The sequence below is a fragment of the Eleginops maclovinus genome, chromosome 20 (assembly GCF_036324505.1).
Source record: "Eleginops maclovinus isolate JMC-PN-2008 ecotype Puerto Natales chromosome 20, JC_Emac_rtc_rv5, whole genome shotgun sequence".
In the NCBI taxonomy this organism is placed as follows: Eukaryota; Metazoa; Chordata; class Actinopteri; order Perciformes; family Eleginopidae; genus Eleginops; species Eleginops maclovinus.
The window spans coordinates 13182047-13198835 of record NC_086368.1 but is presented as its reverse complement, the minus strand read 5'-3'; the positions used below and the strand labels follow the sequence as shown (position 1 = coordinate 13198835).

At 37.9% G+C, this 16789-nt stretch overlaps 1 protein-coding gene across 3 annotated transcripts; it reads right to left on the bottom strand.

Moving 5' to 3' along the window:
• On the bottom strand, positions 1 to 15181 carry LOC134883481 (dual specificity calcium/calmodulin-dependent 3',5'-cyclic nucleotide phosphodiesterase 1B-like). 3 transcript variants are annotated; one of them, XM_063911854.1, is made up of 14 exons: positions 15010 to 15152; positions 10493 to 10606; positions 10072 to 10254; positions 9534 to 9600; positions 9286 to 9402; positions 8800 to 8940; positions 7963 to 8063; positions 5940 to 6065; positions 3762 to 3863; positions 3445 to 3565; positions 1680 to 1761; positions 1295 to 1412; positions 1034 to 1170; positions 1 to 675 (listed from the first exon to the last, which is right to left on the bottom strand). In XM_063911854.1, the coding sequence occupies exons 1-14, from the start codon at positions 15084 to 15086 to the stop codon at positions 578 to 580; spliced, it is 1584 nt and encodes a 527-aa protein (XP_063767924.1). In that variant the 5' UTR covers positions 15087 to 15152; the 3' UTR covers positions 1 to 577. The 3 variants fall into 3 exon arrangements, with proteins under 3 accessions (XP_063767924.1, XP_063767925.1, XP_063767926.1); XM_063911855.1 differs by lacking the exon at positions 15010 to 15152 and adding an exon at positions 12547 to 12760; XM_063911856.1 differs by lacking the exons at positions 1 to 675; positions 1034 to 1170; positions 1295 to 1412; positions 1680 to 1761; positions 3445 to 3565 and having other exon boundaries at positions 3835 to 5025; positions 15010 to 15181.
• Between the last annotated feature and the right edge of the window lie 1608 nt (positions 15182 to 16789).

The following is a 16789-nucleotide window of genomic DNA, read 5'->3' as shown; positions in this document are numbered from 1 at the left end:
TCACACCAAAACAAGGCCAGCCTTTATTGTGTAGTTTATTCTGTACACACGACATTTATTGTTTGTATGTTTGTCAAGCAAGAGGAAACACCCTGTAGTCGCTTTCCCTAAGGTTGTTTTTTAAATGTTTCACTTATTTATTGGGGATTTTACTGTTTCTGCTGCAAGAGTCTAAGCACAGAGTATGTTGTTTGCTAAAGAGATTGCATTTTCATTTTTTAATATCATGACTTAAGAATTTGTGTACAGTTGAAACTAGTAAAGGTAAAATGTTCCTTACAAGTGAATAGGTGGCAATGAATTTATTATAATGCATGGTACGGTATAACATGGCCAGCATGTACACTTTACATTTAAATTATCACAGTATACTACACTTGAAATAAGACATTTGTTTGAATATATTGCATCTTACCTTGGGAAGATGGTGTTAAGCTTAAACCAGCCCTCCTCTAGCTCCATAAACCATGATATAAGAAGGCTTTGTGGTTTTGTAACAAACAGTGACTCAGCATTAACCTCACTTAACCTTTGTACTTATTCTATGATAAAGCAGTTATCACAAACAAATTCCTGTCTACTGTTCTGAATCCGTATTGGGGTGTTGCAGGGATTTTTCTGACAGCTCCTCTTGTCTGGATCTCTGCTCTTTTGTCACACTAGGGTCTGCAAATCCTGGAGGATATAGGAGATTGGAAAAGGCATTGGAAAATGTGTTAAGCTGGACAGGAAACAATATTTCTATTAATCTCCTCAACTCCTAATGAGACCACTTGACATGAGTGTTGATAACAAATCAGATCAGGGAGACAGAGAACATTTATGGAGCAGAGTGGCTTTGTCTTGGCCAAATCAGTCACACAAGATCTTTCACTTTAGCGGAGGTTGTCAAACTTTTTACAGGTCATAAATTCAAGTCAAAAGAGACAAAGCCTTTCTTCCGGATTTTTCAATTGTAAGCCTTGTAGTGATAGTTGTGACTTTACAGAGTGAATACACATTCATAACATAAAGGATTGAATATACAACATACCATTGGAGCCACTTTCCTTCCATTTTAGCTTGTTGTCTTCGGTGTGTCGTGTCCAGGTGGAGCGGAAGCTCACCAGCTCAGCTGTGATGTGAGCGAGACTCCACTGCAGACCCCTGGAGCTCTCCTTCCAAAGATTACTGTTGAGAAAATACCGTGCTGTGAATTAATTTGTTATGATGTGGTCTATAGATTCTATGCTTTTTGTGCCATACATTGCAGATGTGCAATGAGCAACAAGTGCAATGCTTCTCTGTGTGTTACCTGTGTCTGTTGCAGGGGTCTGGTGGGCCTGGGTTCTCCTCTACCAAAGGAATAACAATCTTTTCAGCCATGTCCGTCAGTAGAGAGAATGTAGGATACACTATGAAGTCAATGAAACCTGCAAGAGGAAATAGCCATGTATCAACGGGAGAACATTTTATATTTCTGATATTATATTTGTCCAATACAAAAGTAGAACTTTACATTTTCTTTAAAGTATTACAAATGTAATACTATGAAAAAAGCAATAAGGTGTATTATAACATATTTCATAGCAGTTCCAGTTCGACTCTATCAAAAAAAAAGTATGGATGTTGAAAAAGCTGTCTTATATAATGTCAGTGAGAATAGGACAAGAGAGTAAGAAGTGTTTTGTGAGACATACCAATCTGAGACTCGGCTACAAGGGTACTTTTTCGATCGCACAGAGGAGAGAAGGGCAGGCCGAGCTCTGCCTCTCTATCACCCTCACAAAGATAGAAAGAGAGAGAGAAAATATCTTAAAGGACATCCCACACATGAACTGAAAATAACTTTTAAAGGTTATTGGACTCCAACACTCCCCACCTGAGATTTTTAGACTGTTCAAAAGCTATCATGCTAACAAACATTAAAGTGCTTTTTCAGAGTGGTTTCAAAGACAAAAGGCTGCCCAACACCTCCTCTATTCTATTTTTTTCTTCAGGTACAAGCTGTAGAAAAGACGAGAGAAAGGACTGTACAAATAAATGTATTGCTGCATTAACTGGAAATCAACTCAAGGCAACAGCCTCACAAAACCAACCAATATGGCAAAAATCTGCAGGTTTTGTATGATAATAATGGGATTTTAAAAGGTTATAAGAAACACATGATTGACAGTTTTATTCCAACTGTAGCTTGGATATTAACGAATCACACCTGGTTTAATGATGGCAACTGATGCTGAGCAGAAAAATCAGGCCAACTGTTGCACACATTATACTGGACAATAAACCAAAACAATAGAGGTAACCAGGGTGGTTGCTGCATCATGCTTCATTTGATAACCATCACAACTCACAGGTAGAAAGAAAAGTTGTCCAACCATCTCATCTCAAGATTTATGTAGTGAATGTTCTGGAGCAGCAATTATTTCAACAGCTTAACCGATTCTCAGTGGATTTTTTCCCCAGGCTTTAATCTTTAAATAAAATCTATTGCAGCGTCGACTTACACATTCAATAAACTTTTAAAAGAGACTCTAATCTCTAATCTCTCTCTGTCTCTGCTACATACCTCAGGTGCTATTTTTGTTGTATATATAGCTCTGAGGTATTAAACGTCTTTGAAGGTTTCCCGCTCTCCCTTTCAGACTTTGTTGAGGCATTTCCAACATTTTACAGTTATTATTAGCCGTCTAACATCTTCAATCAAGGTAACATAATAACAGATCAAACGCTCAAGAATAGAAAAAGGTAGGACATGAAAGAACAATGCAAAAGATCAAATGTGAAGGGAAAACATCTCTGTATTATACCTTGGTAAAAATGCACTCCCAGAGAACCTTGATTGTATAAAAACACTGAGGTAACAATAACTCAAAAGCCATCTGTAGTACAAAAAATAGACCTACATAATGTTATGCTCTATTCAATTTACCTCACCAAGATGGGAGATTATACATTGTGTCAATAATATTTTACAAAACTTAAGTCATCTATATACTTCTGCTTCACTTGATTTTACAGCGAACAATTGTACTTTTCACTTTGCTACAGTATAGTGTGGTTTATTTTCAAATACAAATACACTTTAAAATATGACCAATTCTAAGAGATAAACTACCAAAGGTAAATGAGGATTACAGTAGCTCCATCTTGATGAACAACAACATAAAAGTAGGTCTACCGCTTTCATATTAGTACAATAATACTATTGATCCAATAATAAAACATGAAATGACAGTGACAACTATTATTACTTTCCAATTTCATTTCCTTTTAAAAAAAATGATACTTAGGTACTTTGACTTTGAAAGCAGCACTTTTATTTGTAAATGTGTGATTTTATACTGCAGTTAGTGTTTCGTAAATACTTCTTACGTTAAATCTTTGATAATACTAGCACAGTAACAGAAGATAAGAAGAGAAAGTGTCACACCATCAGCTCAGGTCTGTTAGTGCTCCTACCTGCCTGAAGAACTCCTCCATCAGGGATTTGGTCCATCGAGAGTGCAGCACCCAGGGCTTGGATGGATGGCTGATGTCGGCCGTGTGCAGCAACAGAGAAAGTGCTTTGGGCTTGTCAATCCTGTCGGAGAAAATGATACACTTCTTATTTTTGTTTTCTCATACAGGTCGTTAAAAGGAAAAGAAGCGGACTTGACACTAGCTGGGAGGACACCAATGTGCCAGTTGCCTCTTGGCGAAGGTTGTTTGAATCATTTGAACATGTTATTTTATGTGACCTCTTAAATGTGCAACACAGCAAACTCCATTAGCATTACCGTTCTTGTTGCTGCAGACAGGATTTTATCCCTTTGACTTGGAGCAGGTGGGAGGACATGTCCGTGGCCAACACCATCTCAATAACAAGTGATCGCAGCTCCCTTAAAAGCAACACACAACGACACACAGTTTAGCCCTTGACCTTGGATTATAGGATGTCAATGTACATAGGGTAACCTTTTAACATTATATGATGCATGTTCCTGTTCCCATGGTAACACTGACTGCTAGAATAAGACTCACTTCAGCGTGATGCTGGTGTTTATCTTTAGTGATTAAAGGATACAGCAAACCTTATTTAAATTAGATTTGTTGATAATAACAAACATTTAAATAAATCACATACTGTATATTATAGACTTTTTAAATAATGTAGTCACTAGTTTTTTCAAATAGCTTTCATCACACTGTTCAGAAAGTGTTTGGATGCTCTTTCTTTTTGTGGTTGTTGTGGGAACCTCGGCAGATGGTTGGCCCACATTCAAGGTTTCAAGGTTTCAAGGTTTTATTGGTCATATGCACAGCATATACAACGTATATGTTGGCAATGAAAATCTTATGCCCCATGCTCCTCCAACAACTCAACATACATGGTGCAAATAAGATAAATAAAGTAGTGCAAAAAGAGAGAAGAATATTTACAATAACAACATTAAAGATTTAAGGATGTGAAATATATACATATGTGGAATACATTGAAAGTATTTAAATACTTTACACTGTTGAATGAGGAGGTATGGACAGATGCATATATTACGTATAACAGATGTATATGGCAGATATGTATAATATATAGATATGTGTACTATAAACAGATATGTATGGCAGATGTGTATAATATATATATATATGTATGTATGTGTGTACTATAAACAGATGTGAGTAGACATTTGCAGAGGTCAGGAGTTCAGCAGTCTTATAGTCTGTGGTATAAAACTGTCTCTGAGTCTGGTGGTCTTGGTCCGGATGCTGCGGTACCGTCTGCCAGACGGCAGCAGACAGAACAGATTGTTGCTGGGGTGATGGGGGTCCTTTAATATCCTACCGGCCTTCTTCCTACACCGCTGGGTGTAGAGGTCCTCCATGGATGGCAGCTCCGTCCTGGTGATGTGCTGAGCAGTTTTCACCACCCTCTGTAGAGTCTTACGGTTGAGGGCGGTGCAACTGCCATACCAGGCGGTGATGCAGCCAGTCAGGATACTCTCAATGGTGCACCTGTAGAAGTTGCAGAGTATCCTGGAGTCCATGTTGAACTTCCGCAGCCTGCGGAGGAAGAAGAGCCTCTGTCGAGCTGTCTTGGATATGACCCTGGTGTGATGTGTCCATGTCAGTTCCTCACTGATGTTTACACATCTCTCTTCTCTTTCTGTTTGTGAGTTGTCAGATTGCTCTTTGACAAAAAGCATGGTTGGTTACCTAAAGCTGTGTGGTTATATACTGGAGGAGGAGATCAGTAGGGTTCTCCAGAAAGCTTGTCATTCCATATGTTCAAAATGCATGCTGGTCTATTTGATTCATTAAAAAAAATTAAAAAAAACACTGCATATTCTACGATTGGTTTCTCTGTTTTTATCATTGAGAATAATTTAGATATTTACTGTTATAGATGTTCTGACAATGACTATCAAGCTTCATTGTCCTATTGTTAAAGAACTTAGTTTAACCACTTATCAACAGGAACAATATAAACAAATGAAAGTTAATTGTGTAAAGCATGATGAGAATATAAAAAAACATTAAACATTAATTGAAGCATAGCTTAGATAAACGCTGAAGTTGTGCTTGCATTAGATTGGCACCCGCTGTTATGAATGCTTCAAAATCAGAAGCTTATTCACTCCTGTGACACCAGCACCAGCTGTGCCACATATAATTGTATTATTGCGGCCAATTTAATGTTCTTTCTTCTGCTGCACACATCCCTGACTTCCTCCTGTGAAACTTCCTACAATGCATCTCGGTTAAAGATGCATTGGATTGCATCTTTATGTAAGATTTGCTTCAAAGAGTTGGGGGTTAAGTCTGACCGACCTCCTGCTTTCTTTAGTCATTTAGAGCCTCTTTTTTCCAGATCAGTTTGCTTTGTTCCTGAATGGTCAGTCCCTCAACATGTGTGTTTCTAAATGGAAGAACAATAAGTTGTACAAATTTAGATAGTAAAAATAGTGTCATCTTACATCCATTCCTCCCTTGTCAAATTAGTGAAGATGTTCATTTGGTCGTCCTGCAGCAGGCGAAACGCTGCACTCAGATGATGGCTTTCCTGTACCGACCGATCATTGTAGATCAATGCAAACTCTGACCTGGCAGATAGATAGAGACAGAGCAAGAGACGAGGTGAAGGGAGCAGAAGAAGAGAGTTTACAGTCAGAGTTGCACAACTCTCTACTGGTGAACGGCGCTGGAGTTGAGAGTGAGATAAAAAGAGTCCTGGGGGGATATTTCAAGCACTATGACTGTGGGTCTGTAATGATACATTTAAAGTGCTGAAGAGGGAGTAGGATTTGATATAAATGACTCAGTATGGCAAGTTAATTAACACATTTTCTCTATCAGGCATTCTGTGTCCACTCGTTCGCCTAATGGACTTTATTATCCTGCTAAAATGGGAAAGAAAGTACATAATGAAAAGTTTTCCAATTAGTGATTATTTGGGTAAAGTGAACATACAATTCAATGATTTTGAAAATGTCTTTAAAGAAAACATTTAGTTTTGAGTTGAAATGGGCTTTTGGGGACTTTTAAAAGATTGGGGAGAGAGAAGCACCAGTCCTCTTCAATTCATCATTGTTACATTGTTTTTAATAATAACAACAATTTACTGTTGGAGAAAAACCCGTCAAGTAAAACGTTATTTTACAGATCTGTAATTTTCTGGATGCTTTAATTTCCTAGGTAGGAGTCGTGGTCTGAACTGATGATTGGCTGTAGTTATACTGGAAATTAATTGAAAATATTTCCCAATCCCCTGAGGGAGGGGACATTGTGAACAAACAAGTTATTGAATAACATTTTGTTATATTGTTTTATTAATTGTGTAAATGTGTGTATGCTGTAGCAATATGCCAATGGTTAGATGGAATTATCCTGTGAGAAAAAGAGTGATGCCTTGTAAACATTTATACCACCTATGAAGAAAACATGTTCACCTCCAGATGTTATACCTATTTTAATACTTAATTTATACAAAATATTTGTTATAGGAAACTTATATTCTTATTCTTTACAGCAAAACTGCATTCTCGCACTAAGTCAACAAGTCAAGTGACCTGCTGTGCATGACTTAATGTGCCATCATAATAATGAGGAAATAAGAAAAGTAGTTTATTACTATCCTATTAACGTTTGATCACAACTAAACAACATTTATGGATGAACATTAATATGGATTTAGAGCCACTCATCACTTCCTTTTAGGAATTCTATTAGGATTTACTCATGAAATAAACTCTTATAGTAACAAGCTTACATAGAAAGTAAGAGATTTTTTACTATGGTACATCAAAAGTTCCAAATTAAATCCAGTTTACGTTGGCAGCATTATTCTATACACAGCCTTACTCAGGGAGTCAAAGCTTTTGAGGAGCCGGATGCTGAACAAAATGAGACTGCTTATTAAGTCTCATTTTTAGAAAAATATCAGTTTTTTGGAGAAGACTGTTGCCGTGGATGGTAATCAAGTGCATGCCTCAGTAGAAATTGGCATTTTTAAACGTCATAAAAAAACTCAAAACAATTAAAACTAACATCATTTAAAGCTGACCCTAGTTAGTTATAAGAGCCAGTTTTTCCAAGCTACATTGGTACATGTTTGACATTGAGAAGATTTGATTTGGGTGGAGTACAACGTTCAGGTTTAGACTCTATACCCAAGACAAGTTGCCTTATTGTGGATGCTTATTATTCCCAAAATAAAGTATGATGATGATGATGGGGGCCAAGAGACCGCGTTCTTTAGCTGTCCTATGTGGAAAAATTACATCTAAAAATACCGTGTTCCCTGCATGAAACAGTGTTTGCTTTAGAGCTCTCTCTCTCTCTCCCTCTCATACCCATTTTCTAAAATTGCATCTCAAAAACACTACCTTACTATTCCTACATTTCCTAATAATTTACAAATGTCACAACAGGATGCAGGGTTTATGTAGCAGGTTTGTTTTAACACAGGGCTAATAAAGTAGTTTAAAAAGAGGACCTTACTTTGTGTGGATGTGAAAGTTGTTTGTGGTTCCCGTGTGTTCATAGTCGTGAATGGCTGCAGCAAATAGTGAAGCCATCACCTCAAGCTCTGTCAGCCAGTGCTTCATACATGCAGGAGAAAAAACAACAACAAATCAATATAAAATGTGTAACAGGGTTCACATACTGTACTGTAAAAGAGACACGATATGTACAGGGTACAGTTGATATAGTCAGTCAGCAAATACTATGAAAACACCCAAACCAACATTGAAATGATCCTAATAACAAGTATGACCTTTTTAGATAGATATGTAGACAGCTCATAGATATCTTTGGATCAAAAACTATTAAGAACATTATATAGTAGACACTAAAGTTACATTTCGACTTGATGAAAGCGCTAGATTAAAAGTAAATAGATCCTTCATCTAGTGGTGCATGAAGTTAGTTCAGGCGTTCACCAAGATGATTAGGTTCATCCTCTGGGGACCATGAATGTCACTACAAAATTTAAAGACAATCCATTTCAATGACACTGTCTTCATTCATATAATATCTTCATACAGATACAAACAATCACAATTATGCATTAAAGAGACTGTTTATAGGACAGCCAGCACCATGGGTTGAATATGCATGCATTATATAAGAGAGTATTTTGCAAAAATAATCAAAACTCTAAATATTCATACATTTACATGTTTGAATTTATATTTTGAGTCGGTCAGCCCATTGCTACTCAAAAGAAATAAAAAACTAACAATAATATAGGAGAATATACAAAACACTAGCCATTAGCCTTCAAAGATAGAATTCAGCGCAAAAAATAAGCGTATGAAAGTAAGCCAAATTTACCACAAGTCCAGAACGCAGCAGCAGGCAGTGCAGCGTCTGAGTGACGTCAGCAGCATGAATGTGGCTGTGGTAGGGGTTGTTGTGTTTGCAATATCCTCTCTCCAGGGCAGACAGGAACCCTGTGAGGCATGAGATTGGTATCTGCAAAGTGCATTGCACAATTATTTGTTCAAAGTCGTGTTTGAAATTTCAAGTGTCAACAATAAAAGCCATAATTTTGTCATAAAGTTGTGCGTGAGATTGACATGGCTAGCATGTGATTTGCACATAATTTGGCAACCTTTTGTTCCAAATTGATAATAAAACCCACATGCCTGATTATATCTGCAACACGCTTTTTCCAAACAGCAGAGGTTACAAAGGCAATAGTGTCACATTACTGTGAGATTTTCCCTCCAAAATGTCGACATTGTTCTATTTGTACCATAATATAATGTATGGGAAGTGCACTTTTTAAGCTACGCAATGAAATCCAAAGTTAAACACCTTAAAACGGCTGTTGAGACCATATCTGGTGATCAGCTCAAAGAACAGAGTCTGCAGAGCGTGATCAGAGCTGGCTGAGTTCAGAGCAAACACGTCAAAGTTCCAGCGGTCAACATCCTGAAAAGAGAAAGTGAAGTGACTGTGTTATTGATGCATACTTCTGGTGTGTATATGGTCCTTTTTGTGATGTCCAACTTATTGCACAAACACACGAGCCACAGAGAGATTTATGATTAGTGGAGGCCTACCCTGAGGCAGTTTACGGCCGCAGCAGGTTGGTCTGGCATGGCTGCAGTGTAGGCCCTCTTGAACATTCTGAAATAATGCAATGTTTATGTTGAGTTCAGTCAAAGTTCAGATGTTGACATTGTGCAGCGAACTCGTCTTAGGAGCTGTTTATATAAATCCTCCAAAGTCCCTGTCCCCTTTGGAAAGATGTTTTAAAGAGTAAAGGGGCCTAATGTTTCACAATCCAGTGCAGCTGTCTGTGTTTTTCTGTGGCTTGGATAGTAACAACACTTTATGATCTTATAATAGAGTTATAGTAAAGACATTAAGATCAGTCATTTACAATAGGAGTTTTATAGTATGAGATTACAGTTTCCCTATTTTATTGTAGTTACGTCTCGTAAATAAAAACATATAGCTTTATTCCTAGCACTGTTACTTTTCTGCTGAAACTGCTTTGTCACAGACAAGTATCCTTATAAATAGAACTGAAAAAAAAAAAAATCAAAACTACACAGTGTTGAAATTGAGATCACACCAACATAAGTGTTATTTTACCTCTCCACAAATATCCCAGCCTGCACTGCATGTACAATGCTGCGAAACTTTGGCTTCTCATCTGATCGGCGTACAGGCCGTCGAACCCTCTGGGTGAAGGTGGACGCCAGCCAATCAGTGACCTCTGTAGGCACGCCGTCTGACTGGAGCTGCTGGAGGTCATCTTCAGACTCCAGACACTGCCTGTGAGAGACAACACACAAGCACGGATTGTTATACACATGTTATGAGAGCAGAGTAATAATAACTGAACTAAAGCTTTATATAGGTGTCCAAAATCATATATTTAATGCTATTCTATTTGAGAAACTTTTGGGCCTTTACTCTACAAGTTCAAAGTAACTATTAAAGAGTTAAACAGTTGGTATGTCAATATTACTTATCATAAATATCTACATCATGTTTTTCATCTATATCCTACCTTGATCCATCGTGGTAAACTGCTTCCAGTAACGACGCAGTGAAATCCAGATTTTTTTTTATTTCTTCAAAGTCTACATCTTTTTCCTCCAGCTGCTTCAAAATGCTCCTCAGTCTGTAGAAACAATACAATAAAATGGCTGATTCCCTTTTTGAAATGAATCAAACTGCTCTTTCTTAAAAACAGCAACTGCAAAGAGGTAATAGTGTTGGTGAGAGGTTACTGTGGATTGGCATCAAAATCAAATTAATGTTATGGCTTCACAAAAATGTCAGTGTGAACAAAAAGAGAAAATCTCTTGACACATCGCCAGAAATTGACAGCGCTTATCATTGTCTTGAGTGGGTGAAGTAAGGTATGAGTAGGGCTTCAAAAAGGTTGAGAAATCCTGCTGAAAGGAAAGAAGTGATTTAAATGCCAAGCTGTCCAAACAAAACCAGTGGCAAGGGGGCATCATTAGTGCCAAATGTTCCATGAGAGGAAAACTTCCCATGGTTGAGGTCTTATGTAACCTGCATGTTGTCAAAGTGGGCTCAAACAAAAATGATGTTTTTTTAAAGTCTTGGCTGCATTCTGATCTTGTCTGAAAAAATGTTGCTCAATTTGAAACTTTAAAATCTAATTAGGATAAAAAAGTTGGAACAGAATACATCTCCTGCAGCGTAATGAAAAGCAAATGCTTGGAGCACGTGTCACCACAGTATAACCGACCTGCAGTGTGTAAATGTAACTCATTATGTTAGTAAATCTAAAAGCTTTCATAGCATCATACAGCCCTGAAAAAAAATCTCATCCTTAGTTTAAAGTGGAACCTTTCTGCTTTGATTGGATTTTCTCTTCTCCACAGCTATTTAGAAAAGAGAATAATTTTATCAGCTAACACATTAGTGCCACAGATCCTTTCAATCTCAAAACATTTTGGTTTGCGTACGCTGCCGTGATCAGAGGGATTGTGTTCAAACTGCGCCAGGCCACGCTGCGGAGCCAACTCCTGTGGATGAGACGCTCACAGCTTTTCAAATGTTTATCACGCTGGCAAGGGCTTTCAAAAGCTGTTGAGTCATAAAAATAGCTTGCATCTAAATGCCACCACTCACTTTCAATCTTAAGTAATCTTTTTGATAACACAGTCTTTCTTGTTGCGGCTGTTCAAAGTAGAAGAGCCTCTGACAGGACGTTTACAGGAAATTACCCGTCAAGTGCACTCGTGAAACTTTGTTTATAGAGAGAAATGACAAATCCTCCTTTGGCTCAGACTTTGTTGAATCTACACACTGCATAGTGTCATCCTTACTCAGAGCACTTACTATGTGTTGAAGTGTTTGAATGGCATCAGCTTTGTCAGCACAAATCTCTAAAAGCTTTCTGTGTCTGAGTAAATTGTATTGAGAAACAAAGAAATAAACACAAATTAAAACATTATCCAATTATATCTCATCACCATCAAAACGCTATCTTTCAAAGGCTCATTTTTATGTGAAATGTGTGACAAAAAATAACCCAAAACTCAACAAGTTTTCCGTTCTAAATCCATCAGACACTAATATGTGTTAACCAAAACAAAACCACATGACCTATCACCTCTGCAGCACATTTTCCTCCCACAGAGAAAGCATGAGTAAGATGAGTGTTCATTGCTCGCAGTGACAAGTGCTCTCATGCTGCTAAGTATAGAAAATCTTCTGAGTGTATTAAATATGTAAAATCCATGAAAATGAAAACCAGGATACTTTGCAAGGTATGGATAAACTTCTCATTCAGTGGCCTGCAATTGTGTCAACAATTCCACTCAGGGTTGCTTCACTATCTCTCATCAATGTGCTGTACAGAGTAAATTTTTTACTCGCATATTTCCATCGCTGCAAAACAAGAAAAGCTCCTACAGAACAAAATGTGATCCAGACAGCCTTACTGCTCCCAACAAGGACCAATCACTTTAAATTGTAGATGTAGCATTTTCTGTAAAGTCCTTCAACATTAATAAGGCAGGCACAAAAAGGCTGAACATAGATAACTATGATGTAATCTGTACAGATAATAACCCCTTGTCTTACCTAGAGATGGGGATCTGCAGTCGTTTCTTACGAATTCGAACCAGTTCAGACATTCCACACTCACACTGTGGCCTAATGAAACCCAGAGTTCAATAAAAAAACAATAACAGGACGAACAAGTAAAAATTATTCTGATAAGTTGTAAGCAGAAAAGTTCTCTTAACCACCAGTACAAACTTTGTGTGTCCTGAGACAGACTTCTGTTTCAGCAGCTCTCCCACCCACTTCTGGGGGGACTTACTCCACTTCACTCTGATTGGTTGGGCAGGCCCAAACTGTGTCAGTTTGTGTGTGTGGGTGTGTGGGTTTGTCAGAAAGTGAGTGTGCAAAGTGTGAGTGAGTTGACTTCAGTCATGATGAAGTGTTGACTGCAAGGCTTTCAGGCCGCGTGTACTCAAATCCCCAATGAGAATTTTCCACCGCAGCCGCAAATTAGGGAACTACACAGAGACTCTTTCACTGAAACCCACCAGAGTCCCTCGAACCAAAATACATAAACAAAGCTAGTCCTCGAGAGCCACCCACAACAGCAAAATGGGTGCAGTTCTTAAAACTTAATTGCAAAAAAAAGAGGCACTTTTAAATACATTTTATTTGACTTCTTTGACAGGTTGCCTTTTTGTTTCCCTCATCTGTTTTGGCTCAAACTGATTCACACAATTTGTTATGCAAAATATATATATTTTTTGTAATTTGGTGTTAGAAACATATTTTCTTACAATAAATAAAACTGGGCAGTGTCAATAAACAGTACCAAGGCTCAAATAAAAAAAAGGATTCAAATGTATTTTATTTTTTAACAAATTCCATCTTGGTTTTTTTGAGTCACCAAAAAAAGAAAAGGACAGAAACTTACAAGGTCAGATGAGACAATGACAGGCGTCCATCCACACATATTTAGTTTTAGATCCTAAATCCATTTCTAGTTTTATTTATAGAGAAGCCTATTGTGAGAGCTGTGCAACAACGTGGCCTGCATGGGAAATCCCCTTTGCCTGCTGTCCGCTTCCCTCCCTGCTTGTCCTGCTTTGGCTGCTGGGTCAGACTGGCTCTCATGCTCCCATGCTCTTTGACATATTGCAAAATTGAAGAGAAGTAACATCTCAACATATGATTCTCGATCTCCTGTGTCACTTCATCCAAAGCAATGAGGAGAAAGAGAACAAGATGTAGAAATGTCAAAAAATGACTTACTCTCAGTCATAATGTCATATGAGTTAAAATGTTTTAAAGACAATATAAGACTTATTCATCTAGAGTCATTTTCCTATCCTATAAAAACCTGAAATTAATTTGCTTTTGAGTGGTTGCATCCTCTTACTTTACACTTTAATTTTTTCTTCCATTTGTACTTCATCTCTCACTCTCCCTCTGATGATGACGAACCTCTCTAACCACTCTGACACCAGCCAATTATTACTCACTATGCCCTACGCATAAGAGAGAGAAATCTGACTCTGTGGCACCATAAATCACATAAATGAGACGCTTCTTTGCTTGGGAACTAGATGTTACAGAGGCTGAGGGTGCGGAGGGGCAAAGCGTGGTCATTTTTTTTTTTACAACAGTGGAATCAAAAACATTCTTCACAAGTTTTTTGACTTGAAAAGGCAGCAAAATGTGTTTTTCAGTGTTTTGGAAAAACATAATTACTTAAACTTCTATTGTATTAGCTGAGGATGAATCCTAATGAATTTTGAGGATCCACTGACTTCCCCTTTACCGCCACCAAGTTGAAGTATCAAGATGAATTTAAGCAATCTCAAGTACTTCCTATAAGCACACCATCAGATCAATTTGTAGTTGATTTATTACCAAACTCAAATAATGTGATTCCTAACAGCCTCGGCTGTACTTCCTTTTGTGCTTGTTGGCAAACGGTAGCATTCTGAAATACTAAACTAGTTTGGGCGAGCCATAAACATTTCTTGTAGAATACCAGCATGTTAGCATCATCCTAGCATGTGACAATGCCAGCATTACAATTTAGTTTCAGTCAGTATACATCCTCCCAAAGCTGCTAGCATGGATTCTTGGACTCTTCAAATTTGTTTTTAATATAATCAGAACCACAGATATAACTCCATTCAACTGCATTGAAGTAATAAGTCATTTTTATTTGGGTGAACTGAAGTTATATATCAAAATTGTCCCATTGTGCATACTTTGCAACACTGCCTTCTATATTAAATCCTATACGTTTAACACAATTGAAACAATTATCCCAGAGTGAAGTGAGAAAATGGCTTCCTGTAATTTGGCAGAACACATTTTTTAAGACCACTGAACAGAAGATAAAAAGATAGCAACCTAAGTACTGTATCCAAGGGACACCTCACTGCAAAGCACACCTTTACTGTACATACAAATCTAACTCCTCTGTGTCTTTCAAGTCCAAAATAAACCAAGGATGTTACAGAAACCTGAAGAGTAAGAAAAAGAAACAATTAAAGGCAGCCTTACCGTTCGACTGTGGTCCTGCATGTCACAGCACACAGGTGTCTGTCAGCTGCTCTGTGTATTTTGCAAGTTGGTGTCATGACCTGTAGATCTGAACGCTGCTGAAGACCATGTGTGTGATTGGAAGTGTTAGACACAGAATGAGCTTTGTGCCTCTGTTTGTTCCTGTAAATCCAGCATGTGTCGTCGCTCTGAATGTGTGTATATATAGTGCTGTAGTTTATGTTAATCTACACTGCTCTGTGTTTAGAGTGGCTGATACATCTAGTCCTTTCCTCTGTGTATTTATACTGGATTTTGCAGCAGTGTGTGTGTGTGTGTGTGTGTGTGTGTGTGTGTGTGTGTGTGTGTGTGTGTGTGTGTGTGTGTGTGTGTGTGTGTGTGTAATCCTCAGCGTCAACAGGAGAGGCTCTGTGTCACCATCACAATCAGCAGAGAGTCTTTATATCAGGACTAGAGTTTCCACCATTAACTGTCCTCAGGGTCCTGGGACAGGATTCACTGTTTATTTACATGCAACACACATCATCCCCACAACTATCAATATAAATAATACAAACTGTATAATATTCTTTTAGTTGTAATTTTCTTTAGCTTTTTATCATAAAGGAAACACTTCACTTTAATAGCAGCTATTAAGTAAGCAACATACCCACAATTAATACAGTTTAGAACAGTTTAAACTGTTGTTATGCCCGCTAATTACATCTGTTAACAACTACATTTGAGAGTTTTTTCATGTGCTGTTATTAGGTCTTAATAGGGGGGGGCTGAAATAAAGAGTTACTCTGACATCAAATGTTAGCAATAAAGCACTAGCAGGAAGGGAAAACACCTTTGAAAGTAAAAAGAAATGAAAGCAGCTTTTAAGATCTCAAAAGAAGCATCAGCTTACATATCGGGGCACCTAATGGGCACATGATGAAACAAAAAGGAGCAAACCTCTCTACTGATGTGTGAGTATTCCCTCGGTACACAACAATCATCATACAAAAATCCACAAACTGGATATGTGTTTTGACCATTTGTGCTTTGACTAATAACTTGATATTATTCTTTTAGTTTTGACAATAACTATGTTTTAACTGAATAATATATATGACGGTTGTTTTTCTATTACCTTGGACTTTAACCTTTTATAAACATAGACACTCACACTGTTTATGCATACAATTTGTGATTTAGTAATGCGCTGTTTATGTATCCGTCTTCTTTTTATTTATGAATTATCAACTGTGTATTCACGGAAGTGTTGCCTGTAGTGGGAATCAAACCTCTTGTGCTCTTGTGAGAGGTCTGAATCCCTCGTCCTTAGACGCTGATGCCCTAAATACAACACACACACAAACACACACACACACACACACACACACACACACACACACACACACACACACACACACACACACACACACACACACAGCACACAGCACACAGCACACAGCACACAGCACACAGGACAGCACAGCACAGCACAGCACAGCATAGCACACACACGGATGTGAACATCCAGATCTCCAGCGTGGCAACCAATAGCTGCAGAACACTGTAGGGTGCAAAGGGAGGATACAAGAAAAAGCATGAGGAGGTGTGGTACTCATTGACTCATTGCAAATAAAATAAACATAGGATGATCTAAAATTAGCAAAAGGGACTTTTCGTTGTGCAGACATTACATTTTAACATTAACAAAATGATTTTCATCCAAGAATAAAGGATGGGATGGGGAAGGATGGACTGGAAGCAGATGAGGACAGGTTGTTGAATACAGACCAGAAAGAAA

Excerpts from the sequence above, each read along its gene's own strand:
- LOC134883481 (XM_063911854.1), bottom strand. The coding sequence starts at position 15,086 with ATGACACCAACTTGCAAAATACACAGAGCAGCTGACAGACACCTGTGT. Across the intron at positions 10,255-10,492 it reads GTTTACCACGATGGATCAAG|GCAGTGTCTGGAGTCTGAAG; the intron begins GTAGGATATAGA and ends TGTCTCTCACAG. Across the intron at positions 9,601-10,071 it reads GCTGGGATATTTGTGGAGAG|AATGTTCAAGAGGGCCTACA; the intron begins GTAAAATAACAC and ends GCATTATTTCAG.